This window comes from Electrona antarctica (genome assembly GCF_951216825.1).
Source record: "Electrona antarctica genome assembly, contig: scaffold_354, whole genome shotgun sequence".
NCBI lineage: Eukaryota > Metazoa > Chordata > Actinopteri > Myctophiformes > Myctophidae > Electrona > Electrona antarctica.
In genome coordinates, this window is record NW_027638380.1 from 22530 (window position 1) to 35564 (window position 13035).

General features: G+C 45.2%; 1 protein-coding gene across 1 annotated transcript in view; it reads right to left on the reverse strand.

Moving 5' to 3' along the window:
• Nucleotides 1-829: 829 nt before the first annotated feature.
• Nucleotides 830-13035, reverse strand: part of LOC306918128 (uncharacterized protein) — a 56776-nt gene continuing 44570 nt past the window's right edge. Inside the window, exons 15-21 of the mRNA XM_079531010.1 lie at nucleotides 10734-12801; nucleotides 10274-10447; nucleotides 8055-8228; nucleotides 7819-7974; nucleotides 3616-3656; nucleotides 2485-3032; nucleotides 830-2395 (exon numbers count right to left, since the gene is read on the reverse strand). Coding sequence (XP_079387136.1) covers nucleotides 2243-2395; nucleotides 2485-3032; nucleotides 3616-3656; nucleotides 7819-7974; nucleotides 8055-8228; nucleotides 10274-10447; nucleotides 10734-12801 — 3314 coding nt within the window. The 3' untranslated portion in view covers nucleotides 830-2242. The remainder of the gene's footprint in view (nucleotides 2396-2484; nucleotides 3033-3615; nucleotides 3657-7818; nucleotides 7975-8054; nucleotides 8229-10273; nucleotides 10448-10733; nucleotides 12802-13035) is intronic.

Consider the following 13035-nt stretch of genomic DNA (forward strand, 5'->3'; position numbering starts at 1 on the left):
GGTGATCTTTAAATACCCATCATGCATCATGACTAATATGCAATTACAAAATGTTCAATTACAGATTTATTGGCATGAGAAAACATACATTTACATGTACAACATTGTGGACGGGTGTCCGAACTGCCCAAAGCCCTCCTATGAGACACAGACTGAGTAGGAGAAAATGGTGGTGTTTTATCATGAACATTAGTGAGGACCAATTTTATGAAGAGATGTTGAAAAGTGGTGAAGTGGTCCTTTAAGTCATACGGGCAATCCACCGGACAGAATGGGATCCGAGGCGCGTTTTGATGACGTCATCGCGTCGCGCCGGCGTCGTGCAAAGGCTTATGGGAAATTGAGTCCCTATTGTTTACAATGTGGCGAATCTGCCGGAGGAACAAGCCGCACGCTGCCCGGTCTGTTGTCGTTAGACCGCCGCTGTGGAATACTTTATCACAGATTACACCGTTTTAAAGTGGATTTACATGATAAGGTTTTAATTAAAGCATTTTGTGCACAATGTAAACACAACAAGCACTGGTTACATGTTATTGAAGATATGAGTAAATAATAAACATGAAAGGTTCAACATAACAGTGAAATTACATTTTATAGTTAAAATACAATGATTTACAAAACCCCTAAATTTGAGTAAATGTTCAATTTGTCCATTATCAATAAAACTATATCCATGTTTAAATGTTATGAATAAAACTACAATTTTCATGTTTAAATGCTCTCTCATCCATTATCAATAAAACTACAATATCCATGTTTAAATGTTCTCTACATCCTGACAGAAACTTGGAATTGAGTTACATTTACTTTGACTCGGTTTTAATAATAATAATAATGGATTTTATTTATAATCTCAGTGCTACAGTGAGCAAATGCAAAAGAATACAAATAAAAACATAAGAAGCATTAAAACCATCTAAGAAAAGGGAACACATCAATTTAAAACAAAAAGGGCAAGATATAAAAACGCTTTGTTAAAAAGGAAAGTCTTAAGTCCTCTCTTAAATGAGTCAACCCTCTGTGGGGCTCTCATTGGGCGGGGAGGGGGTCCCACAGTTCAACCCTCTGTGAGGCTCTCATTGGGCGGGGAGGGGGTCCCACAGTTCAACCCTCTGTGAGGCTCTCATTGGGCGGGGAGGGGGTTCCACAGTTCAACCCTCTGCGGTGCTCTCATTGGGCGGAGAGGGGGTTCCACAGTTCAACCCTCTGTGAGGCTCTCATTGGGCGGGGAGGGGGTTCCACAGATCAACCCTCTGTGGGGCTCTCATTGGGCGGGGAGGGGGTCCCACAGTTCAACCCTCTGTGAGGCTCTCATTGGGCGGGGAGGGGGTTCCACAGTTCAACCCTCTGTGAGGCTCTCATTGGGCGGGGAGGGGGTTCCACAGTTCAACCCTCTGTGGGGCTCTCATTGGGCGGGGAGGGGGTCCCACAGTTCAACCCTCTGTGAGGCTCTCATTGGGCGGGGAGGGGGTTCCACAGTTCAACCCTCTGTGAGGCTCTCATTGCGCGGGGAGGGAGTTCCACAGTTCAACCCTCTGTGGGGCTCTCATTGGGCGGGGAGGGAGTTCCACAGTTCAACCCTCTGTGGGGCTCTCATTGGGCGGGGAGGGGGTTCCACAGTTCAACCCTCTGTGAGGCTCTCATTGGGCGGGGAGGGAGTTCCAGAGTTCAACCCTCTGTGGGGCTCTCATTGGGCGGGGAGGGGGTTCCACAGTTCAACCCTCTGTGAGGCTCTCATTGGGCGGGGAGGGGGTTCCACAGTTCAACCCTCTGTGGGGCTCTCATTGGGCGGGGAGGGGGTTCCACAGTTCAACCCTCTGTGAGGCTCTCATTGGGCGGGGAGGGGGTTCCACAGTTCAACCCTCTGTGAGGCTCTCAGGCAGGGAGCCAGTGGAGTGATGAGCGGTTATGGCATTGTGAGCTTGTAGATCTGCATTTTTCACAATATTTGCCTCTTTCTTTGAGGTCTTTAAAAGCTGGTTGGGAACCACTGTGCTACTTTTACATGTCAACGACCCCAGATGACCCTAACAGTGACCCCAAATGACCCTAGCAGTGACCCCAAATAACCCTAACAGTGACCCCAAATAACCCTAACAGTGACCCCAAATGACCCTAACGGTGACCCCAGATGACCCCCCTCTGTAAGCACCCCCCCCCACCACACCTGTTCCTGATTAATACATTATAATATAACACACTGTCTGTCTGTCTGTCCTCACAGCCTGTCTGTCTGTCCTCACAGCCTGTCTGTCTGTCTGTCCTCACAGCCTGTCTGTCTGTCTGTCTGTCTGTCCTCACAGCCTGTCTGTCTGTCTGTCCTCACAGCCTGTCTGTCTGTCCTCACAGCCTGTCTGTCTGTCTGTCTGTCCTCACATCCTGTCTGTCTGTCCTCACAGCCTGTCTGTCCTCACAGCCTGTCTGTCCTCACAGCATGTCTGTCTGTCTGTCTGTCCTCACAGCCTGTCTGTCTGTCCTCACAGTCTGTCTGTCCTCACACAGAGACACAGAGGAGCCAGGGTAAATCGTAAACCCAGCGTATAGAGGTTCAGTGAACGTGGCCTGGAAGGTGTACAGGTGAGTCAGAGTGTCCTCTAACACTCTGTAGAAGGACAGAGTCCCAGCGGGACGGTCCAGATACACGGCTACTCTGTTGGAGCCAGAGGGACGGATAGGAAGGACACTCTCCTTACAATTGTGTTGAACAGAGTAATAGTTACCACGGTGACCACGACTACAGGTCAGACTCCAGGACTGTTTATTGTATCCAAGGATACAGTAGCGACCCTCTCCTTTCCTACTGATGTCTCTGTCAGTCACTCCTATCCTAACCCGTCCACTGAACTGTACCTCACTGTAGCAGCGCTCATCTAGACTCTCTGAACTCAGAACCTGAACCACTCCATCAAACCTGTCAGGATGATCAGGATATGAATGATCCTGACCATCCAGTGTCACCTTCCTGTTGTTCTCAGACAGAGAGAGTTTTCTGTTTGCTGTGTTTGTGTCCAGTGTGAGACGCTGGAAATCTGATGAGAAAACAACACAGTAAACATTAAATACATTATTCACGTGCACACACACACACACACACACACACACACACACACACACACACACACACACACACACACACACACACACACACACACACACACACACACACACACACACACACACACACACACACACACACACACACAGTTTGAGAACAACTGATGATTTAGAAGAGTTGTAGAATCAGGTCTTAATGGGTTAACCCATTAAGACCTGAGACCAGATTCTACAAATCATCATGACAATCATGACATTTTTCTATGTCAGTGGTTCTCAAAAATGATCTGTAATTGGCCGCCGACCCCCATCTGATATAAGTAAAAAATGTTCGCTGTGAAAGAATATATATATTCAAAGATTTGCACACATTTTCATGTTTTAAAAAAAAGAAAAAAACAATACTCTGTGCACTCTGTGCCACGCTACGAGCTTGTAGATCTGCTATTTTTTTAAATAATGTTTAAAAAAGTGGTTGAAACTAATTGGTGATACAGATGTGTTCCAGGTCTTAATTGGGTTAAACAGACAGACAGACAGACAGACAGACAGACTCACAGCGTTGAGGTTTAGTCCAGTGTTCTCCTCCATGATTCACACTGTAGGAAGTAGAACAACAATGAATCAAGTCAAAACCTCTGCTGCTTAATGTCTCACATCGGCCTGTTTTAGTCCCACCAAATATTTACTAAACACATTTTGTCACATATATTTACATAGTTAAACATTCTACATTGCACTAACCAACATGGACACAGTCCTATAGTCTACTGACCAACATGGACACAGTCCTATAGTCTACTGACCAACATGGACACAGTCCTATAGTCTACTGACCAACATGGACACAGTCCTATAGTCTACTGACCAACATGGACACAGTCCTATAGTCGACTCACTGACCAACATGGACACAGTCCTATTGTCGACTCACTGACCAACATGGACACAGTCCTATAGTCGACTCACTGACCAACATGGGCACAGTCCTATAGTCTACTGACCAACATGGACACAGTCCTATAGTCTACTGACCAACATGGACACAGTCCTATAGTCTACTGACCAACATGGACACAGTCCTATAGTCTACTGACCAACATGGACACAGTCCTATAGTCTACTGACCAACATGGACACAGTCCTATAGTCTACTGACCAACATGGACACAGTCCTATAGTCTACTGACCAACATGGACACGGTCCTATAGTCTACTGACCAACATGGACACGGTCCTATAGTCTACTGACCAACATGGACACGGTCCTATAGTCTACTGACCAACATGGACACAGTCCTATAGTCTACTGACCAACATGGACACAGTCCTATAGTCTACTGACCAACATGGACACAGTCCTATAGTCTACTGACCAACATGGACAAAGTCCTATAGTCTACTGACCAACATGGACACAGTCCTATAGTCTACTGACCAACATGGACACAGTCCTATAGTCTACTGACCAACATGGACACAGTCCTATAGTCTACTAACCAACATGGACACAGTCCTATAGTCTACTGACCAACATGGACACAGTCCTATAGTCGACTCACTGACCAACATGGACACAGTCCTATAGTCTACTGACCAACATGGACACAGTCCTATAGTCTACTGACCAACATGGACACAGTCCTATAGTCTACTGACCAACATGGACACAGTCCTATAGTCTACTGACCAACATGGACACAGTCCTATAGTCTACTGACCAACATGGACAGTCCTATAGTCTACTGACCAACATGGACACAGTCCTATAGTCTACTGACCAACATGGACACAGTCCTATAGTCGACTTCACTGACCAACATGGACACAGTCCTATAGTCTACTGACCAACATGGACACAGTCCTATAGTCTACTGACCAACATGGACACAGTCCTATAGTCTACTGACCAACATGGACACAGTCCTATAGTCGACTCACTGACCAACATGGACACAGTCCTATAGTCTACTGACCAACATGGACACAGTCCTATAGTCTACTGACCAACATGGACACAGTCCTATAGTCTGACCAACATGGACACAGTCCTATAGTCTACTGACCAACATGGACACAGTCCTATAGTCTACTGACCAACATGGACACAGTCCTATAGTCTACTGACCAACATGGACACAGTCCTATAGTCTACTAACCAACATGGACACAGTCCTATAGTCTACTGACCAACATGGACACAGTCCTATAGTCTACTGACCAACATGGACACAGTCCTATAGTCTACTGACCAACATGGACACAGTCCTATAGTCTACTGACCAACATGGACACAGTCCTATAGTCTACTGACCAACATGGACACAGTCCTATAGTCTACTGACCAACATGGACACAGTCCTATAGTCTACTGACCAACATGGACACAGTCCTATAGTCTACTGACCAACATGGACAGTCCTATAGTCTACTGACCACCATGGACAGTCCTATTGTCTACTGACCAACATGGACACAGTCCTATAGTCTGACCAACATGGACACAGTCCTATAGTCTACTGACCAACATGGACACAGTCCTATTGTCGACTCACTGACCAACATGGACACAGTCCTATTGTCGACTCACTGACCAACATGGACACAGTCCTATTGTCGACTCACTGACCAACATGGACACAGTCCTATAGTCTACTGACCAACATGGACACAGTCCTATAGTCTACTGACCAACATGGACACAGTCCTATAGTCTACTGACCAACATGGACACAGTCCTATAGTCTACTGACCAACATGGACACTGTCCTATAGTCTACTGACCAACATGGACACGGTCCTATAGTCTACTGACCAACATGGACACGGTCCTATAGTCTACTGACCAACATGGACACGGTCCTATAGTCTACTGACCAACATGGACACAGTCCTATAGTCTACTGACCAACATGGACACAGTCCTATAGTCTACTGACCAACATGGACACAGTCCTATAGTGTACTGACCAACATGGACACAGTCCTATAGTCTACTGACCAACATGGACACAGTCCTATAGTCTACTGACCAACATGGACACAGTCCTATTGTCTACTGACCAACATGGACACAGTCCTACAGTCTACTGACCAACATGGACACAGTCCTATAGTCTACTGACCAACATGGACACAGTCCTATAGTCTACTGACCAACATGGACACAGTCCTATAGTCTACTGACCAACATGGACACAGTCCTATAGTCTACTGACCAACATGGACACAGTCCTATAGTCTACTGACCAACATGGACACAGTCCTATAGTCTACTGACCAACATGGACACAGTCCTATAGTCTACTGACCACCAACATGGACACAGTCCTATAGTCTACTGACCAACATGGACACAGTCCTATAATCTACTGACCAACATGGACACAGTACTATAGTCTACTGACCAACATGGACACAGTTCTATAGTCTACTGACCAACATGGACACAGTCCTATAGTCTACTGACCAACATGGACACAGTCCTATAGTCTACTGACCAACATGGACACAGTCCTATAGTCTACTGACCAACATGGACACAGTCCTATAGTCTACTGACCACCATGGACACAGTCCTATAGTCTACTGACCAACATGGACACAGTCCTATAGTCTACTGACCACCATGGACAGTCCTATAGTCTACTGACCAACATGGACACAGTCCTATAGTCTACTGACCAACATGGACACAGTCCTATAGTCTACTGACCAACATGGACACGGTCCTATAGTCTACTGACCAACATGGACACGGTCCTATAGTCTACTGACCAACATGGACACAGTCCTATAGTCTACTGACCAACATGGACACAGTCCTATAGTCTACTGACCAACATGGACACAGTCCTATAGTCTACTGACCAACATGGACACAGTCCTATAGTCTACTGACCAACATGGACACAGTCCTATAGTCTACTGACCAACATGGACACAGTCCTATAGTCTACTGACCAACATGGACACAGTCCTATAGTCTACTGACCAACATGGACACAGTCCTATAGTCTACTAACCAACATGGACACAGTCCTATAGTCTACTGACCAACATGGACACAGTCCTATAGTCGACTCACTGACCAACATGGACACAGTCCTATAGTCTACTGACCAACATGGACACAGTCCTATAGTCTACTGACCAACATGGACACAGTCCTATAGTCTACTGACCAACATGGACACAGTCCTATAGTCTACTGACCAACATGGACACAGTCCTATAGTCTACTGACCAACATGGACACAGTCCTATAGTCGACTCACTGACCAACATGGACACAGTCCTATAGTCTACTGACCAACATGGACACAGTCCTATAGTCTACTGACCAACATGGACACAGTCCTATAGTCTACTGACCAACATGGACACAGTCCTATAGTCTACTGACCAACATGGACACAGTCCTATAGTCTACTGACCAACATGGACACAGTCCTATAGTCTACTGACCAACATGGACACAGTCCTATAGTCGACTCACTGACCAACATGGACACAGTCCTATTGTCGACTCACTGACCAACATGGACACAGTCCTATAGTCGACTCACTGACCAACATGGACACAGTCCTATAGTCTACTGACCAACATGGACACAGTCCTATAGTCTACTGACCACCAACATGGACACAGTCCTATAGTCTACTGACCAACATGGACACAGTCCTATAGTCTACTGACCAACATGGACACAGTCCTATAGTCTACTGACCAACATGGACACAGTCCTATAGTCGACTCACTTGACAGTCTCCAGAGCAGCAGTCAGCTCCTTCAGACCAGAGCCTCCTAAGTGGCTGAAGTTCAAGTCCAGCTGTTTCAGCTGGGAGGAGGGGTTGGCGGTCACAGCTGAAGCCAGAGCAGAACAGCCTTCCTCTGTGACTCCACAGCCTGACAACCTGCAGAGAAAATACACATTTAACAAAGTGCTGTTGATGTTCAAGTAGAGATCCACACAGAGAGAACACACATTCTTTACCCCAGGATCTGCAGTCCACACTGTGGACTCTTCAGTAACGCAGAGAGCTGGAGCAGTTGTGATTCCTGCAGGCAGATGAAACTGAGGTCCAATTCTCTCAGATGGAGAAGATTAGAGCTGAGAGCTGAGAGCAGAACTTCAAATCCTGTCTGTGTGAAGGTACAGCCAGCAAGTCTGTAATTACACATGAAATATCTGGACTGAATATCAGAGCTTTGGAGTAGAGATGGAAAGAGAAGGCAGGCAGGAATAATGAGAAATAAACCATCTTAATCTTCCAGCAGGAATTGTGTGTGTGTGTGTGTGTGTGTGTGTGTGCATGTGTAACACCCGGGATTCGAACTCGGGCCTCCCGCGAGAAAGTCCAACATCTTAACCACTAGACCAAAGGGATATCCCCTTGGTCTAGTGGTTAAGATGTTAGACTTTCACGTGGGAGACCCGAGTTCGAATCCCGGGTGTTACACGTGCGTGTGTGTCAACATGGCTCTACATACTGTAATCACTGTATACCCCATTAGTTCACAATGGGTGAAGGGGTGCAGCCAAAAGGCTGTGCAGGTAGATCACATGACCTCTAGATAATATTTAGTAATTTAAATATATAAAAAAAACAATTTTGGCATCTGCCACTTGAATTAAGGTGACTTGGTTGACATAAAAAAGGGCCTGTCAGCTCAAACCCACAATGCAGTATTTTGTTTTCAAGAGTGTTGCTGTCTGTGGCAACCTGACTGTAGAAAGTAACAGTACAGTAAATAACTTGGGGGTCATTATTGATTCTGAATTGAATTTTAATTCACACATTAATCATGTTACCAAGATTGCCTTTTTTCATCTTAGAAATATTGCACGAATCAGAGCCTATTTGTCACTGGACGATGCAAAAACGCTAATCCACGCCTTTGTTTTTTCTCGGCTTGATTACTGCAATGCACTTTTTTCTGGACTGCCTAAGAAAACAACTGACAGATTACAACTCGTCCAAAATGCAGCAGCCAGAGTTTTAACTAGAACTAAGATGAGAGAACATATTACTCCAGTTTTGGCTTCACTGCACTGGCTTCCGGTTGTTTTTAGGATTGATTTTAAAATTATTTTACTTGTTTATAAAGCTCTAAATGGTCTCGCACCTTCCTACCTACATGCCTGCCTGCCTAAATATGTCCCAAACCGCCCCCTAAGGTCTTCCACTGCTGGCCTGCTCGCTTTGCCTAAAAAATGGCAACTAAAAAATACGGGGAAGCAGCTTTTTGCTTCTACGGGCCGACGGCGTGGAACAAACTCCCACTGTACCTTCGACAGGCAGCCTCTGTAGACATTTTTAAAGCGCAGCTCAAGACCCACTTCTACACCCTTGCTTTTAATTGATTTGTTTTTTTAATTTCTTTTGTTATTCATGTCCTCACTGTATTGCATTACTGCTCTTGTTTTTTAATGTTTATGCCTTGCTTTTCTTTTCCTTTCTTCTTTCTCCATTGCTCTGTAAAGCACTTTGAGCTGCATTTCATGTCATGAAAGGTGCTATACAAATAAAGTGTTATTATTATTATTATTATTGTAGTAGCATTACAAATTAAATACAAAAACCCTACCTATTCCATTTATCCCCCTCTATTTCCCATTCCAAGTGCATTTATCTTATATGTAACGCCAGCTCCGCTATTCCAAAGCCCTCTTAGGTACATATTTAAACTATTTTCAGCAATGGCATAGTATTCTTTTTTTCCGGTGGGTAGATCTTGTCCATCTGGTCATTTTGAAAGTAGCTCTCAAGTTGAAAAAGTGATAATGATAATCCCCTAGCAGCCATGATGGATCACATATTGTAGTTACTGTACCGTAGCATTGATGATAATTCCCTAGCAGCCATGATGGATCACATATTGTAGTTACTGTACCGTAGCATTGATGATAATCCCCTAGCAGCCATGATGGATCACATATTGTAGTTACTGTACCGTAGCATTGATAATGATAATCCCCTAGCAGCCATGATGGATCACATATTGTAGTTACTGTACCGTAGCATTGATAATGATAATTCCCTAGCAGCCATGATGGATCACATATTGTAGTTACTGTACCGTAGCATTGTGATGCGAGTGTGAGTATTCTAATCAGTGTGGGATACCATGATGTCAACTTTATTCACTCTCTTATTGTTATTATTATCAAACAATACATAATAAATAAACTAATCAAACTAATAATCTGACCTCAGTATCTCCAGTTGACAGTTTGGACTCTTCAACCCAGCAGAGAGCAGGTCCATGGATGGATCCGTTATGTCATTATAACTGATGTCCAATTCTCTCAGATGTGAAGGATTAGAGCTGAGAGCTGAAGCCATGATCTCATATTCTGCCTTTTGGAGGTCACAGCCAACAAGTCTGTCAAATCAGTGATTATCAACAGATTAGATCAAGTTCATGTTCAAGGAAATTAACTGTAATGTAAATGTACAGTCTAGTTGGTCAGATATTGACACACGTGTGTCAGTCAGTTTCAATTAGGCAAAAATGCAGTATAAATATTATGCACGCACGCACGCACGCACGCACGCACGCACACTAATAATAATAAAATAATAATAATCAGGTCACTATTTGAGACCTGTTAGGTGTGATGGTAGATTGATTCTATTCTAATAGGTTTTCTATTCACATGACTACTAACCGAGCCTTTCTGCTGTTCCTCACAGCTGGGATAAGTCTGGATTTCCCCCATGCTGTTGGTGTGTCGTATTGGTGCAGGTCCAACTCCTCCAGAACCTCCTCTGACGTCAGCAGCATGAAGGCCAGAGCTGAACACTGGCTCTCAGACAGTTCTGTCTTTGATCTGTCCGCTGACTTCAGGTACTGTTGGATCTCCTGATGTACTGAGTGGTCGTTCATCTCCATCAGACAGTGGAAGATGTTGATGAATCTGTCAGGAGAGAGACTCCCATCTGTATTTGTCATCTCCTTCAGGTTGTTGATGACTCTCTGGATGCTCTCTGGACTGTTCTCTGTGTGACCCAGCAGGCCTCCTAACAGACTCTGGTTGGACTCCAGTGAGAGGCCGTGAAGGAAGCGGACAAAGAGGTCCAGGTGGCCGTTCTTACTCTTCAGGGATTTTTTGATGGCTCTCTGCAGGAAGTCCTCCAGAGTCATTTCCTTTTCTTCTCCTTTGTTGTCTTCATCATCATCATCATCACCGTCTTCTTCTTCTTCTTCTCCTCCTCCTCCTCCTCCTCCTCCTCCTCCTTCCATACTCTTCAGGGATTCTTCAATGGCTCTCTGCAGGACTTCTTCTTCTTCTTCTTCTTCTTCTTCTTCTTCTTCTTCTTCTTCTTCTTCTTCTCCCAGGAATGTCTTCAGGACCTTCTTCGTCTTCATGCTCCTCTGTGTGAAACAGTGCATCAGGTAGACTGCAGCCAGGAACTCCTGGATGCTCAGATGAACAAAGCTGTAGACCTTTCTCTGAGATTGAACGGTCTCTTGTTTGAAGATCTCTGTGCACACTCCCGAGTACAGCGCGGCGTCGTTCACATCGAGACCGCACTCTTCCAGGTCTTCTTGGTAGAACATGACGCTGCCTTTCTCCAGATGTTTAAACGCCAGCATGCACAGCTTCAGGAGAAAATCCCAGTCATCAACAACATCAACATCAGTCTCCCTTTTTCTTTTTTCTCTGTTTCTTTCTTTTTTGTTTCTTTTCTTTTTCTTTTCTTTTCTTTTCACGCCAGGAGTCTCGTCATACTTCATCTTCATCCTCCTTAACTGGAGCCACACGAAGTGGCTGAACATCCCGGTCAGGCTCTTGGGCAGCTGTCCTGTCTCGTCTGTCTTCACCAGGTCCTCCACAACGGTAGCGGTCATCCAACAGAAGACTGGGATGTGACACATGATGTGGATGCTCTTTGATGTCTTCACGTGTGAGATGATGGTGCTGGCCAGCTCCTCGTCATCACTGAACATCTTCCTGAAGAACTCCTCCTTCTGGGGGTCTGTGAACCCTCGTATTTCTGTCACCATGTCAACGCATGCAGGAGGGATCTGATTGGCTGCTGCAGGTCTGGTGGTTATCCAGAGGAGAGCCGAGGGGAGCAGATTCCCCTTGATGAGGTTCGTCAGCAGCATGCCCACCGATGATGTCACCGTGACATCAGAGACGACGTCATTGTTGTCGAAGACGTCAGAATCGACATCAATGTTCTCGAATTTCAGCGGAAACCTGCTTTCATCGAGACCATCGAAGATGAAGCCAACTTTCCAGGCAGCGAGCTGCTCTGCTGTGACCTTCTTTAACGTTGGATGGAAAACATGGATCAGTGAGAGAAGACTGTGCTGCTCATCTCGGACCAAGTTCAGCTCCCGGAATGAGAAGAGAACCAGGAGAATGATGTCTTGGTTCTCCAAACCTCTTGCCCAGTCCAGAGCGAACTTACGCACAGAGAATGTCTTTCCGATGCCAGCGATGCCATTGGTCAGAACTCTGCTGCTGGGTGTGTCTCTGCCAGGGAGGAGGGTCTTAAAGATGGCACGGCACTTGATTATGACGTCATGGAGGGTCTTCATGTTGGAGGCGGTCTCAAGCTGCCACACCTCATGTTGCTGATTAACCCCTTCAGTCCCTCCCGCTGATAGGTGGAGGTCTGTGTAGATGTTGGAGATGGAGGAGGGCACTTCAGTGGCGTATGTCACACCATCAAGACCGTCCAAAGTGACCTTATAGACCTTTAGATCCTCCTTCACACTGACATCTGATATGAGAAGACAATTAATACATGTTAAACATTATGCTTCATTTACAACTGTACATTAAACAATCCATAGCATTAAAACAACTATGTATATATCCTCCAGATACATTTGTAAAAGAAAAAAAGGAGAAAATTGGCTAAAATAAATAACATTGGATCGTTTTCTTAGTCTAAATGTATGTGTTTATCATCAGTATTTGTATTTGGACATTGATACAGGAATACAACGAGTAT